This window comes from Heterocephalus glaber, unplaced genomic scaffold, assembly GCF_053883595.1.
Source record: "Heterocephalus glaber isolate CG9 unplaced genomic scaffold, H.glaber_assembly_v1.0 deba00000546, whole genome shotgun sequence".
NCBI lineage: Eukaryota > Metazoa > Chordata > Mammalia > Rodentia > Bathyergidae > Heterocephalus > Heterocephalus glaber.
In genome coordinates, this window is record NW_028258147.1 from 6,747,503 (window position 1) to 6,773,725 (window position 26,223).

General features: G+C 44.6%; 1 protein-coding gene and 1 pseudogene across 1 annotated transcript in view; one reads left to right on the plus strand and one right to left on the minus strand.

Annotated features, from left to right (window-relative positions):
* Positions 1-25,771, minus strand: part of Strip2 (striatin interacting protein 2) — a 47,727-nt gene extending 21,956 nt beyond the window's left edge. Inside the window, exons 1-15 of the mRNA XM_004856354.3 lie at positions 25,557-25,771; positions 17,326-17,395; positions 13,354-13,428; positions 11,770-11,904; positions 10,012-10,132; positions 9,171-9,239; positions 8,876-8,982; positions 8,021-8,148; positions 6,726-6,929; positions 5,261-5,496; positions 4,969-5,034; positions 4,135-4,198; positions 3,386-3,457; positions 759-833; positions 10-107 (exon numbers count right to left, since the gene is read on the minus strand). Of these exons, the coding sequence (XP_004856411.2) occupies positions 10-107; positions 759-833; positions 3,386-3,457; positions 4,135-4,198; positions 4,969-5,034; positions 5,261-5,496; positions 6,726-6,929; positions 8,021-8,148; positions 8,876-8,982; positions 9,171-9,239; positions 10,012-10,132; positions 11,770-11,904; positions 13,354-13,428; positions 17,326-17,395; positions 25,557-25,697 (1,661 nt within the window). The 5' untranslated portion in view covers positions 25,698-25,771. The remainder of the gene's footprint in view (positions 1-9; positions 108-758; positions 834-3,385; positions 3,458-4,134; positions 4,199-4,968; positions 5,035-5,260; positions 5,497-6,725; positions 6,930-8,020; positions 8,149-8,875; positions 8,983-9,170; positions 9,240-10,011; positions 10,133-11,769; positions 11,905-13,353; positions 13,429-17,325; positions 17,396-25,556) is intronic.
* On the plus strand, positions 18,213-19,258 carry LOC101706529 (anamorsin pseudogene; annotated as a pseudogene).
* Positions 25,772-26,223: the final 452 nt, after the last annotated feature.

Below are 26,223 nucleotides of genomic sequence, written 5' to 3' on the forward strand. Positions count from 1 at the left end.
AGCACTCACGGCATCTCCTCAGGTAGGACATCTGCCAGGATATTGATAGAGTCTGTTTTAGCCTTGGAGGTGGGAGCCGCGGCCAGGAGAATCTTAAGTAGAGCGATCTAAGAAGTAGAAACAGATTAAATGTACATCCCACTTAGGGAAGCAGAGATTCTTCCACACTTCATTAGCCCAGTGAAAAGTATTTGAAAGCCTTTTTCTAAGTTCTTCCATTAGTGACCAAATCTTTCCAGCACCCAGAAGTGCAAATAGGTGCCCAGTCCTGTGAGGGTAAGGAGGAGGTCAGAAGGAGCTCATAGGCTGTTTTGCTTCAAGATTGCTCTTTCCAAAGGGGAGGATGGAAGGAGCAGAATGGAAGGGGCAATACATACAAATAAGATGGGAGGGAAGTCCAATTTTCCCCATTTTTTTCTTCCTCTGACCCTGACCATCAGCACTGGTACTAGTCCCACACCACTACTATAGAGGACATGACAGACAACAGCAGATCTCAAAAGAACTCTGGTACTTACCTAGAAGGGCCCCCAATGCATCCTATATAGAACCCATTTTATTCTCTACCCCTCCCAAAGGACTAGGGAGAAGAGCACCTTCAGAGGAGCCCTAAGGAAAGCTCGGCCTCCTAATGCTTTGCTCAAGTGCTCACAGCTCAGGAAATAAGCTCAAACATTGGACAGTACAGCCTGAAGTGGCTCTTAGCTGCCTGTTCCTCGTAGCAGAGAAAGGCAGCTATTGCCCACCCATCTCCTTACCATGTACTGGGGGAGACTATACAGCATGCCCTGGTAGAGGATTTCACATGGTGTTTCTGGTACCACTTCTTCTCCCTATGGCAGGAAACACACAGTTTGTCCAGGCCACTTTTTTTTTTTTTTTGGTACCAGGGATCGAACTCAGGACCTTGTGCTTGCAAGGCAGGCAATGGAACCACTGAGCTAAATCCCCAGCCCCCAGGCCACTTTTTAGGTGAGCAAAGACTTAATTTTCTCGGTTGTGAGGGATGGTATGAAAAGACACTAAGTTACAGGTCAGATCTAGGCTGCTATTCTAGTTGTGTTAGTGACTTAGTATATGACCTTGGATGGGTAACCTTCCTTCTCTGAGTCCTAGTTTTCTCTTCAGTAGGATAGAGGGATGGTCTGGATTATCTCTGAGGCCTCTTCCAGTCCCAATAATCTATGCTTCTAGTTTTCCTATCATCTGTAATTAATCCAGAATTACTCTTTCACATCACTGGATCAGGAGTTAGAACTCTCAACTAGAAGTTAGCTCAAACCACTGTTTTGTTGGACACATGCACAGGACCACCCTGGCTATACACATGGGTTTAACTCAGGCTACAGGTGTACCTGGGACACCGGAACACAGAGGCATTTCCCATGGTGTCAATCAGAGGTCAACAGAGAGCTCTAGAATTCTCTGAAAGCCATGAAAGAGAGGTAGGTGGCTCAATAGGGGGGGTTAGTTAGGAAACGAGGTAACCTATGGCCAGAGGGACAGGAAGGAGTATTAGCAAGGAAGCTTTTAGGTCAATAGAAACTATTTTCTTCCCATCTCCATTAACCCTGCCAACATCATTTTCTCCTTTCTGACCAGGCCCTATGGGGGACATGAGAATGTCTCTGTCCTCCATCCCTCTGCCCCCAGTACTGGGTATTAAACTCTGGGCATTTGCACTGAGCTACATCCATAGTCCTTTTTACTTTTCTTTTTGAGACAGGGTCATGCTAAACCATTTAGTTGTCCAAGCTGGGCTCAAATTTGCAGTCCTCCTGCCTTAGCCTTCCAGAATGCTGCTGCAGTTGCAGACATGTCCCACCACACCTGGCTGTCTCTGTCTTCTTGATGAGCCCCAACCAAGCAGGGGCCAGGGGTGTTCAAGAGGCTGATGAGACCTCATTGTCACCTTTGGCCAATGCAGTCCCTTACAGTAACTGGGCCTCTTCTATTCAGCAAGACTCAGCAGCTGCTTACATAGACACAAGTCTTAAAAGAGCATTCAGCAGAGCCTGGTGATGCAGGCATGTGTGTTTTCCTAAAAGACCTATTCCCTAAATTCCTCCTTCACCTCAAAACTAACTCCTTTGCCCCACAACCCCTCAACAGTTGCTGACCCTGACTCACATACTTTATGGAGGAAACAGAAGCAGACAGGTACCCCCATTTCTCTCTACCAGAGTCTCTGCCTGCCTAGTGGCATAAAGGATGATCTCCCTATTCTTTGAGGAAGGCACTCCACTTGGGCTCAGGATCCCACACCCTTTCACTCTGGATGCCATCAGCCCTGTAATTAGCCCCTCTCCTGAGTTGGACATAGAAATGCTCTGTTAACTCTCAGTTGTAAGTCACCCTACCTTGACCCCACATCCTCCTCCCTCAGCTACCATCTCATTTCTCTCTTCATCTTCCACCTTCCTTGTTGACATTCTTTCTCCACACACTTCAACTAGGCCTTCAGCCCTACTACTTCACTTGCTGTTGCTCTTACCAACATATTCATGTTGCAAATCCAGTGGGCATTCTTATCACATGCTATCCATCAATGCCATCTGACCCAGCTGATCACTCTCTTCTTGAAAGACTTGCTTAGCTTTTACATCAGTCTCCTGTATTTCCTCTAACTTTACTGAGTGTTTTTCTTATTCTTCTTTTCTGGCTCCTTTCCTGACTTATCCCATCCTCAATATACTGTGTTCCCGAGCACTTTGTCCTAGGTTCCATCCTCCTGTCTTTATTCCCCGCTGGGTTCTCTCAGGCACTTCTGTGACCTTTAACATTGTCTGGAGATCAACAACTCCCAAATGTCCTTAAGCCAGCCTTCTCCTGAGGACTTGAGACCTACATATCTAACTGCCTGGCAGCTCTGCACGAATATCTACTGAGCATCTAAAACTCAGTAGGACCAAAGTGAGACTCCTCATACTCCTCCCCACGCTGGCAGCTAGTACTTAGATTCTTTTTTGCCCGTTTGCCCACATCCAACTGAATTTTGAGTCTTGTCAGTTACACCTCCAAAATATAACTCAAATTCATCCACTTTTCCCTATTTTTACAATTACTACCTTAGTCCAGGTCACCTTGACTATTTCAAGATTGATCAGTGCTTATTTTCTGGTCCAATCTTTACACGGCAGCCAGTGGTTTTTTAAAAAATACATCAAATAAACTTTGTTACCGCTTAAAAAAATAAAATTTCTGCATTGTATTTACCATCCTCTGATAGCCTTGTTTACTTTCCTCCTCAGCTTTAAAATAGCATGAAATCAAGCACTGGTCTTGCCTGACACTCAGGAAGAGCCCAGTGGATTGAATCAATGCATGCACACATATCTGTGATGGCACTGCAAACAGAGTTCCTTCTTCCTTCCTCCTGGCTCACCAAAGACATGGGGCATTTTTCCAGCTCCTCTTCATTCTTGATCTGAACATCTGCGATGGAGATATACTTGTGCTGGTAAAGATAAGAAGACATCAACAGGACTAAGGGTCTTAGTCACATGTGTGACCAGTCTCTCAACTTCCTGATGAGGCAGTGTTCTGCTATGGATCTTTCACCCCAAATAGACATCAACTCTTTGAAGGCAGGAGTCTTATTCACCTCTACATCATCAGCATCAAGGAAAATACTTCTTCAACAGTGCTGCTGTGTAATATGTTTCCACATTTGTTGAACAGCAGCAAATATCTAAGCATTTACCTTCCAAGTACAAGGGAAAGCCAAGGACTTTGCCCTAACCACTAGCTGAGAGTTGTGATGCATGTGTTCGTATACACAGAGCAATGTCTTTGCACTCTGTGCTCACACACAATGGGTTTGGAGCAGACTTCCACTCAATCCTAGGCCTTTGAACATTAGTGGACCTATGGGCAGAGAGATGTGAAAGCAAAGGAAGCAAGAAGTGGGAAGCAAGAAATAAAAGGATGGACAGAGGGAAAAAGAATGAGAGCAACAAAGGAAAACTTTTTCAGCTATCTTGATTTTTCCTATTTGGTCAAAACCCAGGCCTGCAGGGGAAATTCAGAAGGTCCTCAATGTGTTTGGTAGAGGAGCTCCACTCAGTGTATCCAAGACCCTAGTAACCTGACTTGCCTTGATGTCTCCCTATTCATGAAGCCCACCCTGGTCACCTGCTTTAGGGTCTTCACACTCTCATGGATGGGTCTGGGCAATCCAACCAAGGTATCTGTGTCCCTGAGAAAGGCAGAAACATCAATCATGACCTTCAAAAGAGCAAAAAAATTACCCATGCACCCTGCAGTCACAGGGACCACACCACTTTGAGCATCTAAAAACTGGTACCCTGGGCCTTCCTCTGTAAGCCTCTAGGTCCCCCATCTTGCTTCAAGACACAAAAATAACAGTGATACACTGAAGTGTTACTGAAAATTACATTTGTAGTCTCTTTGGAGACTCACTTGGTCTGGGAGTGATAGGTTCCTACTGAAAAGAGTATGTAGGCCAATGACACTGTGATTGCCCAGACTGGCCTCAAACTCACAATCCTCCCACTTCAGCCTGCCCAGTAGCTAGGATTACAGTGTGTACCACTATGCCTAGCCCCAAAGAAGCTTTTGACAGTGAAAACCAAATAACAAAGCCTTCTACAATTTATAAAGGCTAGAGGGTAGAATTCATGAGGATAGAAAAATGGAAGAAGACTGGATCTGTTCTGGTCATGTCTCTTTTTTATCTAATCTAACATTCTTATGAGGAAACTGAGGCCTAAAAGGAAGTAACTTGTTCCTCAAGATCCTATTCTTGCCTCAAAAACAAAAGTTCTTTGAGGATATTGGAAGGAACTCAAGGAAAAAATTCCATGGAAAGAACCCAAAGTAGTCACTGTGGCCCTGTGGCTCTCAGTTGCACTACAACTACTTGACAACACTCCTCATTCCAAGCTACCTGCTCCTCTGGCCTCCTAGAATTACTTCACACCCTATTTTAACCATCCAATCACTTACTGCCCCAGGGTGAATCCGATGAACTTGTTCCTGCTCATTTCTAGGAAATGCTCAATGTCCTTCTGTCTGAGAGGATGATGGAGAGACCAACCATAGAGAAGGGAAGAAAAGCAAACCTTAATAGAGAAACTTTTCTGGACTTCTGCTCCTCTAAATGATGGACTGGAGGAATGGGGGAAGGTAGCAGTTAACAGAGGGAATGTTGAACCCAGGACTTGACTGCCAGCCCAGCTTAATGAGCACTGAAGACAAAGTGTATTTTATCATGGGGTTCAGTTGTTATTAAACCTACCTGACTTTTGGGGCCCAGGGCAAACCTTTGGGAAAGGTTACTCGCTCAGCAGAGATGGGTGCCTGTGAGGGTGGAGGTGGCACCAGAGGGTCCTGCTCTAGCAGGTCTAACTCTCCATCCAAGGTACGTTCTCCATCTCCTGGAGACTCCTCTTCCTCCTCTGTGGCTGGCTCCTCAGTTTTGAAGAGATCCCTTTCATTGTAGATATCCAGGCTGTCCTGCTTAGTGAGAAGTTGCTGGGGATGGGGGGAAGAAAGTATGCAGAGATCTCACCTTGGGCATCCTTGTCTGAAAATCCAGATCCTGTGAGACTATCCCATTTCCCATCCCAACTTTATAGCTCACAGTGGTCCCAATCCTCGGACAGGTAGAAATCTGGCAACCATGCCAATGGCCAGGGAACAGAACATAGATAATCCCAAAGCCATAGTTACTTAGGTTTCAGAAAGCACTGATGCCTTTTTTTTTGTCAGCATTTTCCTTCCTAATTATGATCTGTTTAGGTGAACATTCAATTAGTTTGCCTTCTGCAAGCATACGCCAGCTGGCTGACTGAGGAAGAGGAGGACAGAAGATTGCTGCTAGGCAAAGGGAAACGAGTTTTGAATTTTAAATCTTGTTGCAGAAAGAAAAACAGATTAGACAGAAATAGGCCAAAAAGTTAACAGCCACTGCTTCTGGTTGTTAAGACTGTGGGTGATTTTTCTTTCCTCCCTTCATCAGATATTTGTATTTGTTCCAAATTTTCTACAATGAGTAAGCATTACTTTATAAAACAAAACAAAACAAAAATGGTTTAAAAATCACACTGCATATAATGTAGACTGGATTTTTTTTTTTTTTGGTACCAGGGATCAAACTCAGGACCTGGCGCTTCCAAGGCAGACGCCGTGCCACTGAGCCAAATCCCCCACCCTAGACTGGATTATTGAGCATGACTGTCTGGTCTTGTCACCTTTAGTTGGTGAACTCAGTAAGGCCAGGCAAGTGAGTTCACTGGAACATGGCCAGATCTCAGTTTTACTTATTCTGACTTTTTTAGAACTGCAACCTATACCTAGAACCTTAAGCAGTTATCTTTTAAACGTAAGCTTGTGGTTCCTGGGCCAGATGAGTGTGGCTCAAAGTAAACCCTGCTGACAGGAAAGTGGTAAAGTGTCACACCCTAGGGCCATGGAATTGCTGGGAGCCCCATTCCCAAGATTCTACCCTGATTTTCAGATGTTCACACCAATGACCCTGAAGAAGACAAGGCTATATCATGTGATATCATAGTGTCCCATCAGGACAGCTCAGGAGCCTGTCAGGCTGAAGGACCACAGTTCAAAGATTTCAGGCTGGTCACAGGACCATCCTGGGTCAGAACAGGCCAACTTGTTTACTTCCCTTTCCTATGATATCTTGAGTAGCTTAAAATCTTGATTTTTGCTCAGCCAGTGTCATACCAGTCTGTGTTAGCCCATACCCTTCGAGAACCACGGCGGCTTCGTAGCTTGGAGGGTGGTGGCGCCAGCTGAGACTCTCCCAAGTCAAGAGTGTAAGAGGGCGGGGAGGCGGCACGCATGCTCTTCACCACCTGGATACTGTCCTCCGCCAGGGGAGGCAGGCCCAAGTCTGCCCGCTTCTGTATTTTGAGAGTTTGCAGATGCCCAAATCCACCCAGGGTAAACTAAAAGGGAAAAGGAAAGGGGCAGAGAAGAATGAGGAAGGGAGGGTAGTCAGATACAGCAAGGTAGAGAAACATGGCTAGGAAAAAAGAACTCCGACCTTTAGGCTTCTCAGATTCCCTCTGGAATAAGGAAGCAAAAGACCAGGAAGGGGCAAATGTGGATACCATCCCAGGCTGAGGGACTAGGGGTCAAAATAAACTATTTTTCATTTACTGACCCAGAGCTCGAAACATCACAAGTTAGAAAAGGGACTTGTGAGGCCTCCACTGAACGAAACAGGAAATGATCTCCCTTTTTAAGGGGCACATCCAGATACTATGAACCCCCAGAGTCACTCAATTTCCTCTGCAATGAAGACAGTTTCCCCCTGTGAGGCTGGCCTGGAGGGCTTGTTGTACAACCAGAGATGGTGGATCAGGCTGAATAAGTAACAAAACTGTAACTAAATATTTATAAGGACTATGTATGTATGTATGTACTTTTGGTTATTTTTTTTTTTGTGGTACTGGGGATCAAACTCAGGACCTTGCACTTGTGAGGCAGGTGGCACCACTGAGCTAAATCCCTGGTCCTATGTACTTTTGGGTTTTAAACAGGATCTCACTGTATAGCCCAGGCTGGCCTCAATCCTGTGGTGGTCCTCCTCCCCAGCCTCCCAAGTGTTGTGATTATAGGCACCACCACATCCAGCTGACTTTCTTTTTTACAAAACAAATCCACTCTTTATATGGAAAGAGGACAAGCACTAACCCTAACATTTTATAGCTAGATAACTGAGGCAGAGTTGCCCAATATTCCTCAGTATCAGCAGAAGATCTAAATTTCAGCCAGCGTTCTTTCCATGAGTCATCAGCTCTATCAGGGGAGGGTGCCACTGACACCTGGACTCATGGAATAGCATCTCCCACCTGTCAAAGAGAGAAACCTGCTCTGACCCATGGTCTTGTTGCCCCACTTTGTCACCGGCTGGCTAGCAGCTGCCCTATTCTGCTGCCTGCCATCAGTTCTTGGAGTTGGAACAGAAAAAACTGAGGTGGGGTGGGGTGTTGCTGATCTGATCAGATGGGAATAGGAAGGCTCAGCCACTCACCATGACCACCTTCCAGAGCAGAAGCAGGACCTTCTTTATAGGAAAGTGGGGGGCCAGGCCACTGCAGAACTTGGTAACCATAGAGAAGAGCAAAAGGGCAAAAGGCTCCTCATTATGCATGGAGAAGCCTGAGGGTGTAAAGAGAGGCAACTGAGAAAGTGAGGGTGAAGTAGTCAAAACCCTGCTTCTGCATCCCTGAGTCTGGACACACTGAGAAAGGCACTCAGCTCCCCTGAAGAAATTTAGAGTAGCTGGTCCTGAAAAATGAGGCTTAGTAAGCGCCCAGAGCAAAGCCCCTCAAAGGCAGAAAAGGAGGCTATTGAGGTAAAATGGCTTGGCTCTCAGAGCTTAGGTGATGCTTTGGGTGTGGACACCAAACTAGAAGTAATAGGAATGAAGATGGTGCTTTTTAGCTAAGGCACTCAAGGTATTTTGTGGACCACAGTTCCCTTTGCCACATCAATCAATATATTTTAAAAATCCAGTAGGCCTTCATATATTATTCCTCTTAAATGACCACACCGATTTACATTTGAACACAGCTCAATTTTCAAGGTGATTTAACTCATTTTTTGGTGTGGTATTTTGTGATGGAATGGGAGAGGGATGGCTATCCTCATTTGTAACCAAGGAAACCAAAGCATAGAAAAGTTTTATGATTGGTCCTAGCTTGTAAGATACAGGCCCTAGCTCATAGCCCAACCCTTGTGCCTGCCACGCAATATCTCCTAAAAAAAGGATGTTAACTTTTTTAAAAAGGAAAAAAAGGACTATCTTTTTCTCCTAGGCAGATCTTGTGCTTTCCCTCCACCATTAGCATGCTATCCCCACCTTCTCAAGTGCCACACTTCTTACTCAGTTCAGTTCGGAAGGTCTCCCGGGCTGTCCTCCATCCACAGGGGTCTGTCTCTCGCTCCAAGCGGATATTTTCCACCATTAGGTACACAACACTCAGCAATACCCTGAGGTTACAAAAGTGTCACAAGAGGTTCCCAGCCCAGCTAGTAGCATAGACCTCAGGGATGATCTCAGTGGGAGCCCAAACCAGTGAGATTAGATAGAGGGCAACATCCTAGTGGTCTGGGATTTGAGGAAAGGGTAACCCAGTGCTAATCAGCCCCCTCCTGAGCCCTTAGTCAGCCCTACTCACCGGAGCTCCGTGCTATCAGCAATGGAGACAGCTGGTTTCCGAAGGGCACTGCTACAGGCCTGACTATTGCTGCCATGGGGAGGAAGGAGAGAATGGGAACCCTCAGAGCCTCTTTTCTCCCACCTAACATACACACAAACATGAACATCTGCCATTGCCTGGCTATGTAGCAACTAATGAAATTGCTTTATGGTAAAGGAGCCCATAGAGAATTCCTTTGCCACCTCAGTAAACTCTCATCTGTGGTGAAGACAGGCAAGGACAGAGTCTGTGCTTTCCATTCCTCTTGTGATCCCCACTATGCCCAGTACTGTGCTAGACATAAAACAGATGCAAAGCAATACCTGATGATCAGTAAGTAGATTTCACCCTATCTAAAATTCCTGGGTGAAAAGAATGAGATAAAATGAGGGGTCACTGTAGTAGCAGCAGGTGAGGCTACCTCTTGATCTATAACCCATGAGCGAAAGATCTGTGTACAATGATAGGAATTATTCTTGCTTTCTTGGGTCATGCTTATGAAAGTAGCTTAGTTTCCTTTATGGATTCCAGAGTTAGGCTAAGCTATGAGGGGACTTGGATAAAAAAAGGAACCCAACAATGACAGGCCCCTGAAGCCTAGGACTGAAGCTATAATTAGAACAGAAGCTGCTGCTGAACCCAACCTCAGGGAGGAGGACAGGATATCAGGAGACTTGGCTGGATGGAAGGGAACTGTCACTGAGCTGAGGTGCGCATAGACCCAGCTCCCCAAGGGTCTCTATGGAGGAAACCAACATAGAACATGAGGCCCTTCAAGGAAGAGGGTTGCCTAGGTCAGGCCTCCCCTAAGACTTCTCACTCGATTTCCATGTGGAGTAGCTCCAGGAAGGCCGAGAACGTCCCCATCTGATAGAGCAGGAAGCAGTTGTACCTGGACCAGTGTAGCACATCGACCTCTGAATCACATTCCCCAAAAGTGCCTAAAGGACCAGACAGTTGCCAGAGGAGTTGAGGAGGGCAGGAATTCAGTCTTTCCACCTTGCCCCATGATCTTAAGACTTTCCTCTAAGACCATGCCCAACAATTAGGCTGGGAGAGATAGGGCAGTATCTCTGAGCACTCCCTTCAATGAGATGAGGAGAAAGGAGGGTAGTCACTAGGGTTAGGTCCAATGTATTCTTTAATGGCCTGTCTTAAGTTTGGGGTCCCCCAAAAGTAGATTCTGAAATAAGTAAGGATTCAAGTACAAGTAGTTTATTTGGGAATTCATCAGTGGAGAAGTAGTAAAGTAAGATAGGGAAAACATGGCAATCAAGAGTTCAATCCCAAGGGGAAGCTGTACAAATGATATAAAATACACAACTTAGTTACCCTACCCAGAGGGGTGAGATATTCAGGCTATTTATCAATTCACTCTTGCTAGTCATTTTATGAGGACTGCGGGACTCAGGGAGTACATTAATTCTCTACACTTCCTGATTACCCTTTGTGGGCTGCAGAGAAAGCCCCTGTACAAAAAGACCTTAGTACTGGCAACTGGAAGTCAGCCAGGGTACCAGATCCAAGAGATAGGGGTGGCATCACCTTATTTTCTGTAGTCTTCCTTTCACCCAATGTCTACTCTATCTCTTCTCCATTTATTTTTTTCTTTTATAATTTTTTAGCTCCCAGCTAGTTGGTTTGCCAACAATCCTCCTGTTTATGATGTCAGGATATATTTTCACTTCTCCTGTTAGCCCATGTAATTTTGCTTTCTAACACCTGGCTAATAGGTCTCTTCTGGGAAGCCATCCCCAACTAATCTTATTTAGTTGTGATCATCTCCAAATTACTCACAGCATCCCCTCCTGCTGCTCTTTTGGCTTGAACCTTTAAAATGCCAATTAAAAACCATGCAGAAGGGCCTTATGTGAGTCAATGACACAACCCTATCTCCCCTCAGTGTGGAGGCTAGCTCACTGCTGATGAAAGAGTTCTCCATGCTCAGCTGACAATACAGCTTCATCTCTGATCACACTGACTTTCTTGCTAATCTTCACATATATGCCTGTATCCCAGGTTAGAGGAAAAAAATCTCCATAAGAAATCCTGGTGGCGCACGCCTGTAGTCCCAGCACTCGAGAGTCTGAGGCAGAGGATTGGCATGAGTTCAAGGCCAGCCTGGGCTACATAGTGAATTCAAGGACATCCGGAACTACACAGCGAAACCCTGTCTCAAAAAAACACAACACAACAAAACAAAACAAATCCTGGGCTAGAGATTTAGCTCAGTGGTGCTACCACCTACCTCGCAAGCGCAAGGTTCCAAGTTCAATCCCTGGTACAAAAAAAAAAAAAAAAAAATCCTGGCATGCCTAAGATAAAGGTAGGACCCAAGGGATTCAGAACAGTATCTGACTCTATCTCTTTTTCTTCCTCATAAGCATAGATTGCTGCTAGCACATTAGATGTGTCCCTTTTTTTTTTGTACTCAGTTAATACTATCTTTCTTTTTTTTTTTTTTACATTAGATGTGTCCTTGAGGGGCAGGGAACCTTGCTATCATGGAACAGCCTGTCTCCTCTCACTTCCCTTCCCAGTCTCTACCCCTCTCAAGCTGGCAAGTGTAGTAACTCACCTTGGGCCAGGTAGAGAACAGCTCGGGCCACCTTCAGGCGCTGCTCCCTACTAACCACCTCCAGCCGGTCCAGGAGTCCCATCACATAGGCCTTTTGGGCATCTTCTTCCAATTCCAGCCATTCCTTGCCTTGCACTAGGGATAGAAGGCCATGTATATCTAATGTTGGCTACTGCCACCTCTTCCTGGAAAGACTCCTAATATCATATCTACCATTGATCTCAGCCCTCAATAAATACTTTTCTCCAAACGATTTCCTAGCCAGGCATGGTAGCACATGCCTATAATCCCAGCACTCTGGGAGGCTAAGGCAGGAGGATCAAAAGTTTGAGCCTGGCCTGGGCAACTTCGTGAGATCCTGTCTCAAAATAAAAAAATATAGGAGGGCTGGGGATTTAGCTCAGTGGTTTCGCCGCCTGCTGCACAAGAGCAAGGACCCAAGTTCGATCCCTGGTACCAAAAAAAAAATATATATATATATATATACACACACACACACACACACACACACACACACATACACACACATATACATATATAAATGGCTGAGCTGTGGCTTAGAAGGTCCTGGGTTCAATTTGTAGTACCAAAAAAAAAAAGATTTCCTTATTTTAAAATTTTTTTACAGTGCTGAGGATCAAACCGAGGACCCTCAACCCAAAGCTTCCTTTATTTAGCTGAGAAAGAATAAGGAGAGGTAAAAAGATCCAAAATATTCTGGCCTGAACTTACTCTGTAGCTTCATATTCAACATTCCTTCTATTCTCCATACCAGCTTATTCTGTCCTCTCGCTGCCTTTCCTCAGAATTCCTGTCTCCATCCACATCCTGGTCACCTGGCAGGCACAATACAAAATAACCTCTTCCACACTAATGCCTCAGCTGAAAGCTCTGTTCCTGATATACTTTCTTTACTTTTCTATGACCCTTCACATTTTCCTCTTGCCCTTAGCTAGCTTTGTGATGTGCATATCTCCCTATTGCTACCAGACTATAACCTTTGTAAGAAGCTACAAATTTACCTTCATCTCTGCTTCCCGCATCTCTGACACAACAGATATTCGCCACACATTTGTTGAACTTAGTAGTGAATTGCCATTGATCAAATAAGGAAATGGAAATCTGAGGGTATCACAGTGTGGGCACATAAAATTGCTACTGAGAGCGGGCCAGGATTAGGAGCAGGGGTTAAACATTCATTTCAAGGACTCGGGTTCCATGAAGCAGCAGGCATTAGCCCAGCCTAGCCTCACCATTCTTCTGCCTTTTTTTTTTTTTTTGGTACTGGGGATCGAACTCCAGTCCTTGCACTTTTGGGGCAGGTGGCAGAACCACTGAGATAAATCCTCAGCCCCATTTTTCTGCCTTTTGGCCCTTTACACCAGGGAAAGAGGCTCAGCTCAGATTTCTCTTGCTATCACCCCAAGCCCTCTCCACTTGAGATCAGAGAACCCCATATCACATGCAGAAGAAGGAAAGCGAATATGGCCATGGAGGATCATACTTTGTTGGCCTTTTACTGGATCAGACTGGGACATTATGGAGGGAGAAAGCATATCTCTATGAGCAAGGATCTGGGATCACCTTGAGTCTTGAAATCTTCTTCAAAGCACCTCCTGTTAGCAGTGAATTCCAAGTTCTCAGTGTAGCTGTACAATTCTGTGGCAAGAAAGAACAAAGTCATTCAGGAGACCCCTAGTAGTAGCCTGGGGTGGAAAGGGTTGCATACAAGAGCTGAAGCTTCCAACACATTCCTATGTCCAATTCAATCCAGAGCCAGCTTCCTCCCTTTCAGAGCACTTAAAAATAGCCATTTGTGTCCCTGGGTGATTAAACCATAAACCTGTCCTCCTCCTGCCAGCTGGCTGCTGCAGCAGAGAAGGCAGCTCTCGACATTTGGTGAGGGCCAGGAGGAAGGTTGGAGCAGAGGGCTTAATGTTATCACTCCTGTTTCTCATATCTGTAACCCATTCTGCTCTGTTACCTCAGACTGGAACTCTTCTATCTCTAGGAAAGAGGAAAACACAGCTCCTGAAATTTAGAGGTAATATATGCATGCTATTCAGGAAGCCAACGGAAAGGCTGCAAAAATACACACTAGATTGCTCTTTAGCATTGAAGGAAGCAGTTCACTCTCTCCCTGCTGAGTTTCCTCGAAGGGTATGGAAGTTTATGTTCCTGCCCACAGCCACCTGGGCAGAGGCAGCATCAAATGATGTAGAAAGCAGCCATGGTTGCTAAAGGGCTGCTTGTGCCCAGAAAACTCTTAACTTCATTGACAATAGACTCTAAATACAAAATGCAGGTTTGAGAATAAAAATGCCCCCTCCAAATCCAGAACATTCTACTGTACCCTCATCTTACAGAAGATAAAGAACTGAAATTGAAAAGTTAATAGGTGATAGAACAGATTTCCTCAAAATCTCTATTCTTCCTAGTTGGAGATAATTCACAAAGGAAGAGAAATTAACTTTCATTCCAGACAGCTGTCTAGTGGCTGAAGAACACCTGGTCTGGGAGCCAGAGTTTTTGAGCCCAGTTCCAGAATCTGGAAGTGACCAGAAGAAAACCCTAACTCTGAATTTTAAATACTTCAGTTCATAGTGATAAATGTGGTAAATATAATTTCTATATTTATTTTTTGAGCCAGAGTCTATATTGCTTAAGCCAGTTTTGAACTCCTGGGTTTCCTCCTACTTTAACCTCCCAAGTATCTGGGACTATAAGGCATGTGCCACAGCACCTGGAAAAATTCTTCCTTTTTTTAAAATAGTGGTACTGGGGATGGAACTCAGGACCTCACGCATGTTAGTTAAGCACTCTATCACTCTACCATTGAGCTACACCCCCAGTCCTTAATATATATTTTTAAGAGTAGGGCCAGGGATTTAGCTCAGTGGCACCATGCCTGCCTCACAAGCACAAGGTCCTGAGTTTGATCCCCACTATTAAAAAAAAAAAAAAGTAGAGCACCACTAGCCAAGTGTGGTGCATGGTACCTGACTGTAATCTCCGCTACTGGGGAGGGTAAAGCAGAAGGATGGCAAGTTAAGAGTTCAGCCTGGGTAACTCAGAAAGATCCTGTCTCAAAATATAAAGAGAGAGGGCAGGGGATTTAGCTCAGCGGTTTCGCCGCCTGCTGCACAAGCGCAAGGACCTGAGTTCGATCTTCGGTACAAAAAAAAAAAAAAAAAAATATATATATATATATATATATATATATATAGAGAGAGAGAGAGAGAGAGAGAGAGAGAGAGAGAAATATGTAGCTCAGTGGTCGAGTGCTTGTGTAGCATACCAGAGGCCCTGGGTTCAATTCCCAGTAGTATCAGGGCCGGGGGGAGAAGACAGACAGAGACAAGTCAGTCCACCAGAAGTCCAGCTGCAAAAGTCCAGCTGCAAAACCTGTCTATGGCCATACCACACTGAACATACCAGATCCGGTCTGATCTTTGAAACTAAGCAGGGTTAGGCCTGGTTAGTACTTAGAGGAGAAAAAAGTGAGCAAGGGCTTTAGGTATTGAACTTTTTGCCTTGTTCTTATTTTTTGATTTTAGACAATGAAATTTCATATAAAGAGAATACATTTAAGACATCCATGTGTCTTTTACCCAGATTAAAGAAATGCTAACACAGTATCTGTCATATTTGTTTCAGACAATACCCAAGTCTAACTTACTCCCTTCTCTAGAAGTAACCACTATAATGAAATTGGTGTATTCTTCACATGCCCATTTTTATACTTCTACTATGTATGTATGTGTCTATAAACAGCACATAATATTAGTTTTTCTTTTTCTTTTTTTTTTGGTACCGGGGATTGAACTCGGGTCCTTATGCTTGCGTAGCAGGTGGTGAAACCACTGAGCTAAAACCCTGGCCCATATAATATTAGTTTTTAAAGTTTTTACCCAAATTCCCTATGATGAATGGTATCATTATGTATACCTAAAACGTACAAATGTTTTGCTTAAAAAAAAAAGTTTTGGGCCAGGGATTTAGCTCAGTGGTTCCGCTGCCTGCCTCACAAGTGCAAGATCCTGAGTTCGATCCCCGGTACCAGGGAAAAAAAAGTTTTTATCTAAACAGTATCATATTGCATAAATTCTTTTGTCATTGATTTTACTTTTGGCATTATCGATATAGAAGCATGTTGATTTAGGTCAATTATATTAATGGCTATACACTAACTTACTATACTAATACACTACAATTTATCCATTCCCCTACTGCGGGCATTTTAGGTTGTTTTCAGTTTTTCACAATTATAAACAAGGGCATAATAAACATCTTTGTACATTTTCTTGTGTTCAAGTGGAGGTTCTCCAGAGTGTACATCTAGGAGGAGAATTACTTGGTCATAATATGTGCACATCTTCAATGTTATTAGACATTACCTAACTGCTTTCCAATTTTATACTCTGCTCCCCCATACTGCTATACATAGCAGTGTAGAAAAGTGCTCATTTCTCTAAACTCTCACCAACTCCAGTCTTTGAAGTTTTGCAATCAGATGACTGGGAAATAATATCTTGTTATTTTAATTTGCTTTCCCCCATTTATTAATGAAGTTGACTCTCTTGTATGTATGTATGTATGTATGTATGTGTGTGGTACTGAGGGTTGGAATGTCCTCATTCAGGTTAGGCAAGTACTTTACTAGTAAGCTATGCCTCAGATCCATTTATATTCATATTCTGGATTCTAATCTTTTGTTCATGATTCAGCTTAGCTTTCTATTTCTCTGTCACTCATCACAAAATTTATTCCCTGTGCTTATTCACAAGAACTTTTTAAAAAAAGTGTCTTTTTTCTCTGAAAAAGCATGTCTCAAAGTGTCACTTCCATGTGACAGAATATTTAACTTTCATACCATCTCCATCCAAAAGTCGTTTATTAATAACTATCAGTCATAGCACGTGTAACATGGAGGCCTTGAATCACATTTACCCTAAGCTAAAAATCAAGACAAAGAGAGGGGCCCAGAATGGAAAGACAAATGAGATCAGTTATCCCTGACTCACAAACATCCACTATGACTGATGCAGGTGACATGTCCAGCCTTGTTTAGCTGCCTAATTGTCTATAGAGTTTTCCTCAGACATTGCTGAGATTTTAATAAGGGGTAGTTGTCAGGAGAAGGGGAAAGATGGAGGTAGAGGAGAAAAAGGACAGAAAGATAGGATGGGATAAAAAGAAGGTGACAGAAAGAATGGGCGTGCAAAGACATTGGTGAAGGAAGAAGAGAGAGGTGAGTAATAGGGAGAAGGTGAAAAGAAAACTGACCTCAGAATATACTAAAAGAAAATAAAGGGTAGGCAGGAAAGAGCAGTAGAGTGACAGAATAAATAATATTAGAGCCAAGGAAGAATTTACAGAAGGAAATATGAAAACAAACAAAAAGATATTGACCACTGGTGGGCAGAGAGCAAAAAGGATCGTGAAGAAAAGCCTTCATTCAACAGCCACCTGCTGAGACCAGAGAAGATGCCAGAGGAGATCATAGGCCCCTTCCTGGCTATTCCTCCACTTTCCTCCAATCCATCTTCTTCATACCTGATAATTCTGCTGCATGCCCATCTGTATCTCCATACTCAAATTCCAGAGTTGGGCAGTCCACAGAGCCCTGTAAGACAGAAATTCTTCAGGTAACTGAGGTAACTTGAAAAGGGGTTGCCAAAGGAAAAGTATACCTTTATTTCATCTGCTCTTGGAGACCAAGCTTAGATCAGGGAGGCAGCTAGAAAGTCTCATTTGGCCTTTTATTCAGTCAGGGAGGGGCTGAGAACTTCCATATAGAATCAGAAAGTCTAGGTGAGGAATAGGATTGTGAGCAGATCTGAAAGCTATAATCTGTCTCCATATCTAATCTACATATGCACAGACCAGAGGAGCTGATATCTAGAAAAATGAGATGGACAAAAACAAGAGAAAAACTGGAAGAGAACTGAACTATAGCCTCATTTCTGTCATTAACACACTATGTCTCATGCTGTGGATCACAGTTCCTTATTTACAAAAGGAGATTCTTTAATTCTAATATTTTACAACTTGAGAATTGTCAAATAAGGCAGCATCTCCATTCCAAGTTGCATTAAAAGCTACATTTCCTATGATGTTCCTTATATAATCCTATTAAAAATATTTTTAATATGATCCTGTCTCCACACCTCCTTAAGCTTTTTTTTGGGGGGGGGGGGGTACTAGGGATCGAACTTGGGACCTTGTGCTTGCAAGGCAGGCAGCAGCACCACTGAGCTAAATACCCAGCCCCTCCTTAAGCTTTTGAGAGGGTATTTCCTTCTAGTATATATTATAAGAATTTAAAGCCAGGCGTGGTGGTGCATGCTTCTAGTCCCAGAACTCTGGGAGGCTGGGGCAAGATAATCACAAGTTTGAGCCCTGTCTGAATAGCTTAATGGGTTAGTGAGATCCTGTCTCAAAGTAAAAATATTAAAAAAGGTCGGAGAAGGTGGCTACAGCGAGGCCGGGAGACAGCCTGAGGACCGGAGCTTTTAGGCTTGTCAACACTGCAGGAATGGCAGAGTTTGGGGTCTCAGCAGGCCAGCTGGTGGCAGTGATCTGGGATAAGTCAGGCCCTGTGGAAGCCCTGAAAGATCTGGTGGATAAACTGCAAGGGTTAACTGGCAGTGAGGACTGAGTATCTGTGGAAAACATCAACCAGCTGCTGCAGTCTGCCCACAAGGAATCCAGCTTCGACATTATTTTGTCGGGGGTAATCCCAGGAAGCACTACTCTGCATAGTCCTGAGGTTTTGGCAGAGATGGCCCGGATCCTTCGGCCTGGCAGGTGCCTTTTTCTGAAAGAACCAGTAGAGACAGTTGTAGCTAACAATAGCAAAGTGAAGACGGCATCTAAATTGTGTTCAGCCCTGACTCTGTCTGGTCTTGTGGAAGTGAAAGAGCTGCAGAGGGACCTCTTGAGCCCTGAGGAGATGCAGTCTGCCCAGGAACACCTGAGTTACAACAGCGACAGTCTGCTGTCTGTTCAGATCACAGGCAAAAAGCCCAACTTTGAAGTGGGTTCTTCTAGTCAGCTCAAACTTTCCATCACCAAGAAGGCATCTCCTTCAGTGAAACCTGCTGTGGATCCTGCTGCTGCTAAGCTCCGGACCCTCTCAGCCAATGACACAGAGGATGATAGCATGGATCTCATTGACTCAGATGAGCTGCTGGATCCAGATTTGAAAAAGCCTGATCCTGCTTCCCTGCGGGCTGCTTCCTGCGGAGAGGGGAAAAAGAGGAAGCCCTGCAAGAACTGCACCTGTGGCCTTGCAGAAGAACTGGAGAAGGAGAAGTCAGAGGCCCAGAAGAGCTCACAGCCCAAGTCAGCCTGCAGAAATTGCTACTTGGGCGATACATTCCGCTGCGCCAGCTGCCCCTACCTAGGGATGCCAGCCTTCAAGCCCGGGCAGAAGGTGCTCCTGAGCAATAGCAACCTGCACGATGCCTAGGAGGGCCCCTGCAGCCAAGTCTGCTCCTCTGAAGCTTCTCCTGATCCTCTCCTCCTGCCTCCTGTGGACTCATTCTCTCCGTTGGAAATCTCTGAAATCATTTTTGGGGAGTCGCTTGTTGACAGAGGGAGGCTGGCTGCGGTGCAGTGGTGTTAGTGCTGCTGTCTCCCAAAAGACCAAGGCATGGCAGAGGCTGGTTCCCCGCAGCAGCCCCTGCCTCCTCACTGAGTGTTAGGACCTCATGATAAAGCACTGACCATGCTCTCTTGAGCCCAGGTATCCTTGAGTATTTATGGCCCGAAGCTCAGTGACGCTGCCATCTACTTGTCCTTCCAAGTCGGTGGGGCATTCAGTACACACTCTTGGTGAGTTAACTGTCTCATGACCTCGGGGCACCAAAGGGGTCACTTGCTTGTTACTGTGATCCCATCCTGCGTCCCTCTGTCCTTTTCCACCCATGTGTCTGTTGTCATTTCTGTTCACCAACAGGTGTTACACTTGCACACTAATAAGAGGGGTGTGTAGGTGCATGTGGTATCCATGTATCATCTATGCTCTGCCTGGACTGGGAAACGCTCTTTTTGGAGGAATTTGGTGGCCTGAACAGTGGGGCCAGTGCTGTACTTGCGATGAGCACCTCTTCCTCTGAGAGGAGTACAGGTTGGGGAGAAGCAGGGAAGACTGACCCAACAGCACTCTGTGTTTTTGCTGTGCAACCACAGACCCAGAACCGATCTTGCCAAATACTTGGAGAGATCATGTGGGTTTAAGAGACCTGGATTTTTGTTTCACCAATAAATAAGTGTTAATTGGTAAAAAAAAAACAACAAAAAACGGTCTGGGAGGGGGATATAACTTAGTGGGAAGGCCCTGGGCTCAATCTCCAGTACCATCACACACACACACACACTTTAAACTCTGAATCTCAGCTCTGTCATACAGTATGTTTTAACTGTCATACATGGACAAGTCAACCTCTCTGTGGTTCAGTGTGGTATAAAAAAGATATTTGGTCTTTGCCCTTGGTTCCTGGTACAGAGCTCCTAAAAACTTAGAACTTCCTACTAGGACTATATGTTATTCACAATGAGCCCCTGTCAACCATAGCAGAACTGATGCTAATGAGGTAACTCATGGTGGGCCCTTTGACAGTTTCAAGGGAGGGACAGGCCCTGCCAGAAAAAGCAAACTTGTATTCTGACTGATACTACTCCTACCTGGGAGGGGGAGGGAGGACTACAGATTGGGTTAAGTCACATGATCAATGGCTTAATCATGCCCAGGTAAGAAACGCCATATGAAAACAAGTACTTGGGCAGCTTTGGGGCTGGTGAAAAAACAGATGTGCTAGAAAGATGGTGTCACTTTAGTCCCCTACCTTGGTCCTATGCATCTTTTCCATTTGGCTGTTTCCGAATTGTATCCTTTATAAATATAAATAAATAAATAAATATATATATATATAAATTCATTCCTGAGTTCTGTAGGTCATTCTAGCAAATTATCAAATCTGAAAAGGGAGAGGTCATGGTAACCCCTGAATTTGTAGTTGGCTAGGTGAAAGTGTGCATAACCTGGAGTCTCCATTTGTAGTTGTATCTAATGTGGAGGCAGCTTTGTGAGACCGAGCACTTAATTTGTGGGGAGTAGACTGTGTGCTAACTCTGGATGGTTAGTGTTAGAACTGAGTTGAACTATAAGACATCTAGTTGGTACGAGAAAATTGTTGAAAAATGATGTTCAGTTTCTCATCTGTAAAATAAAGGTAATAATAGAATTTATTTACCGGGTCATTATAAGGACTAAAGGAATTAATAGGAAAGGAACTTAGCATACTTTTACTTTAACCTAGCATTTGGTAACAGTATATGAGTGGTTACTCTACTTAATTAAAATTTTTTAAAATAAGGGCATTTTTTTCCTATATTATTATGAACTTCACTTTCAATGGTTATATAACTGGATGGATATCTATTTGTTTACTTAACCAATTCTCTATTATTGAACATTTAAGATATTTTAAATTTTTCTTTATTATATACATAAAGCTATAATACTTATAATTTTTCATATATAATTTTTCATTTTGGATCTTTTTCTAAGGATAGATTTTATTTTTTTATTATTTTTAAAATTTATTTATTTTGGGACAGGGTCTTGCTATATAGTGCAGGCTGGCCTTGAACTCACAGCAACCCTCCTGCCTCAGCCTATCAAGTGCTGAGATTACAGGCATGTGCCACTATGCCTGGCAGGATAGATTTTTATAAAGAAAATTAATGTATTAAATCTTATTAATATTTTATTGCTCTTTGTACACAAGTTATTTCCCAAAGCCACTGTACCAATTTATACTGCCAACAAAGCAAATCATGTTTAAATCTACTAGAGCAAGATTTACAAACAAAGGTTTGCCTTTGGATTATAGGGACCAATGGGGGAAAAAAAGGTAGTGGGTAAGAAATTATATAGGTTTGTGGATGTTTCATTTTGGTAAGTAGGGACTTGAGTTAAAAAAAATACTATATATACATATGGAGAGACAGAGGAGAATGAGCAGTTTAATACTCAAAACTGGGAAGAATTCAATCTGAGAATAAAGGACAATCATTAAAAGCTGGTTTTCACCAAGTACAGTGGCATGACTGTGATCTCAGCTACTTGGGAGGCTGAGAGAGGAGGATCACAAATTTGAGCTCAGCCTGGGAAACCTAAAATAAAAAAAAAATAGTGAAGACATAGCTTACTTGCCTAGCATGTTCAGGTCCTGGGTTCAATCCCCAGTGTGGGGGAGGAGAGTTTAACATACTGTAGAAAAATGATAAATACCTTTTATATCATGTCCCAACATACACATACTCATGTACACATACACACACACACACACACACACACACACAGGACAACTAAAATTTAACAAAATATTTTCCCTTATTATATGTGATCCACTGATACTCTTTTTTTTGTTTTTCTTTTGGTGTGGTGCTAGAAATTGAAAATGGGGGCTCACACACGCTGAGCAAGGGCTCTACCACTGACACACCCTCAACCTCCTTCCTTTTTTATTATATAGGTAACTAATATATTAAATTATATAACATCATATTTATATATATAGTTTTTGAGACAGGATTCTGGTAAGTTACCTAGGATGATCTTGAACTCGCAATTCTTTTGCCTCAACTTCCCGAGTAGCTGGGATTACAGGGATTTCACCACTTTGCCCAGCTGCACTATTTTCTATTATTCTATTTCTCTTAAAAACTGTCAAGAACCTTGAGAACGAATAAAGGATAACTAGGAGATCTAGCTAGAAGAGGTATAAAGGTGAATCCTTTTTTTTCTTTGGTGCTGGGGTGAATCCTTTTGTTATAAATCTTTTTATTAACAAGTATCCTCTGGCTTCGTTTTTTAGTGTATAGGATGTTCATAAACTAAGCCTTTGGAAGAGGGTAAGTTAACAGTGTCCCTACAAATACATGATGTACAAGGATGCTCTCTCATCCATTGTAATTCTCTTCTAGCAATTCTCTAGAGACCCTAGGGAAGAGTGAAAATTATTCCCCTAATGACTGTCTTCTATAGGAAAGCAAAAAAAAGCAGTGAAAGAAAAGCAGATCCAGCACCTGGGTACTGTAGTGACAAGGGGATGTACTGACAGGTATATCCTGCAGCAGGGGAAGGTGGAGGAAAGCACATCTTTCCAGCCAGGCTTTCAGCAGGCAATGAGCCCAAAGAGAGATGATCACTGCAGTTGTTCACTTCCAGGCATGGAGAGTAGCTGCAGGCAATCATCAGGTAAACTGCAGTGCAAGTGGAATTCTCTGAGTCTCGGGACACTGAGCTCATTAGCAAAGCAACCGTTAAGAGCCTTTTCCTGATGAAAGACTTGATAGGTGGGGGAACGTAACTCCCACTTGGAAAGAGAGATAGGAGCAGGGGCTATTTTTAATACTTTCATAGAATGTATCACCCTGAACTTAATTTATTTACCTATTAGCATATTATCTGTCTCTCTACCCCCACTGCAATGTTAGCTCTACAAGGGTAAAGACCTTTTGTTCACTGTTGCAACACTGCCCTCAAAAACACTGACATATAGAAAGATTTCAATAACTAAGTGATGAATTAAAAAATAATTCATCCTCAAGATGAATTCTCCATGAGGGAAGGAGGCACAGGGTACCCTAAAAAGACCAGATCCCTAGCAAGGGAGACAAGGAATACGATTCAAAAGAGGGAGGGTTAAGCTTTGCCTTTGCAAGGTAATGACTTTGGGCCAGCCTTCCTTTTCACTTTCTCTACTTCTATCTTTCATTTATTTATTTATTTATTTTTTAACTTTTGGTACCCAGGATCGAACTTGGGTCCTTGCGCTTGTGCAGCAGGCGGTGAAACTACTAAGCTAAATCCCCGGCCCCTACTTCTATCTTTTAAAAAACAGAAGCTGGGTGCTGCCTGCCTGTTAGGTATGAAGTCCTGAGTGTTCCCCTGTACAAAAAAAAAAAAAAAAAGAGGTTGGGATCCCAGTACTTGGAAGGTAGAGGCAGGAGGATTTCGAGTTTTTGGCCAGCTTGGGCTACATACTGAGGTCAAGGCCAGCCTGGATTACATTGTGGCCTTGTGGGCTGGGGATTTAGCTCAGTGGTGCTGTCGCCTGCCTCGCAAGCAAACACACACACACACACACACACACACACACACACACACGCAAACATTGTGGCCTTGTCTAAAAAAAAACTGAAAAAAAAAAGTTGGGGTTGGGGAAAGGGGAAAGGGAGGGAGAGGAGAGGGGAAGGGGAGAGAAAGGGGGAAAAACAGAGAGGTGAGGGCCAAGAGGGAGGGAGTAAGAGTGGTAAGAGGAGGAGGAGGAAGGGAGAGGTGGAAGGAGAAGGAGAGGGAGAGGGAGAGGGAGGGAGAGAACCAAGCTCATAAACTCAGCACTCATAAACCCAGCACTCAGGAGGCTGAGGTAGGAGGATTGTGAAGTATGAGGGTACATAGCAAAACCCTGTCTCAGACATAAAAAGTAGGGGCTCAGGATGTAAGCTCTGTGATAGAGCACATGCTTAGAATTTGCCAGGCTGTGGGTTTGATTCACGAAACAAACAAAATGAATAAAAAGAGGGAGGAAGGGGAAGAGAGAGAGAGAGAGAGAGAGAGAGAGGGAGGGGAAAAAAGTGGATGATTCCTATGTATCAAAATGAAAGCACACAAGAAATTACTTAGGAACTGTGAAATTCTATTCAAATGGCTGAATTGTGGACTGGGACGCCAAAAACACGGCTTCTAATAGCAGCTCTGCCATTTGATGATGGTGGTGGTGGTGAGCCACTGTGTACCGAGCTATTAATTTCATGAGCTATGCTAAACTAAACATTTCATATTCAGTTAACTCATTTTGACTTTATCACAACCTTCTGAGGTAGGTGGTGTTAACTTAATTTTACAGATGAAGAAATTGGAGCTCAGGGAGGTTTGGTAACTTGCCAAAAGCTACAGAGTACAGGGTAGTGCTGGGATTCAAAATCTGGTCTGACAGATTCAGAACCTTGGTGCTCCTGGGCACTCACTAAGCCAGATGTCTGATCTTGGGCAAGTTAGTTCTGTCTCCTTTACTCTGTAAAATGAAAGGCCAGACTGGAAGACCTCGAGTCTTCACATTTGACGTTTGCTGGTCTCTTCTCCTGATCCCCACTCTGATCCAATTCTACACTTAGCCAGTGGACCGAAACAGGCTGGGTGAGGGTGTGGGAAAGTGATAATAATCCAGTCCTTTCATCGTCCTAGTTAGGATCTCTTTTTTAGAAGAGGAGGAAGAGACCTAAATATTCACAGTCCTAGCTGTATCCTAGGTCAGTCTGTTCAAACACCCACTCGGGTACTGCCAGAGCCTGGATCCCGTCTCCTTTAACCCTTACAGGCAGGGGCCGCTGTCTGCCAGAGGGATGCGAAGGGCAAGGCAGGAGCCCCGCGGCCAACCTGGACCCCGCGCTGGGCTCGGCCTCACCCCGCCCCGGCTGTCCCGCGACCCTTCCGCGCCGGTCCCTCCCCTCAGTCGGGGACCCCAATTCCTGGTTCAAGGTGCTGCAGAACCAAGTGGGATAAATACCTGGGACGTATCTGGGACGCTGGCTACCGCGCTTTCTCTGCTCCCAGAGGAGAGAGGGGAGGCCCGACCCACGCTGGGAGGGGCGGGGCAGGAGTCACGGCTACTGGGACTGGCCCTCCAGGCCGAGCCCCAATCATCTCAGCCGCCGCTTCCCGCCTGCGGGCGTCTCCTGGCCCCAACCGAAGCTCTCGGGTTCCTCACCTCCGACTCCCGACGCTGGTTGCGGAACGCTTCCCGACCCTTGGGCGCCACAGGCTTCCCTTTACCATTCCCGTTGCCGTTGCCATTGCCGTTGCTGTTGGCAGGCAAGCTCCCGGCCCCGGGCGCCGTTGGGTCCTCCATGCTGCGGGTCTGGAGCTCTCCTCAGCTGCTCAGAGCTCTCTGCCTGGGGCGACCCCGCCACCGCGCGCCCGGAGCCAGGCCCCACCCTCTCCGTCGCTATTGGCTGTGGTCACTAGACGCGGCCCCACCCCGTGGCGCGATTGGCTGCCCGACGTGTCGGAGCGGGACTTGGAGAAGGTAGGGGCTCTTTGAAGAAATATCCCGCTCCTTCTTCAGATTTTTTTTTTTTTTAACTATTTCTGCGGCGTTTCTGGAAGCCAGGGACTCCTGGGTTGGCTTCCCGCTCCACCTCCCGAACACCGATCTTTGAGCTAGGGCACGTTAGTTCTTTGCTTCTTGCAAGGTGTCCCTCAGCACCCATCCCTTTCAAATCGCTACCTTTTCCGGGAGCTCTAGACTCCGCCCCCTGCTCCACTGCGGTCCGACCGAGACCTCTGTGTGCAGAACACGTCCCACATCCCGCTTAGTCGCGGGGAAGTGTTGGCACCATTAGGTGGGCAGGGCCACTGCGGGAAACTAGTGACTC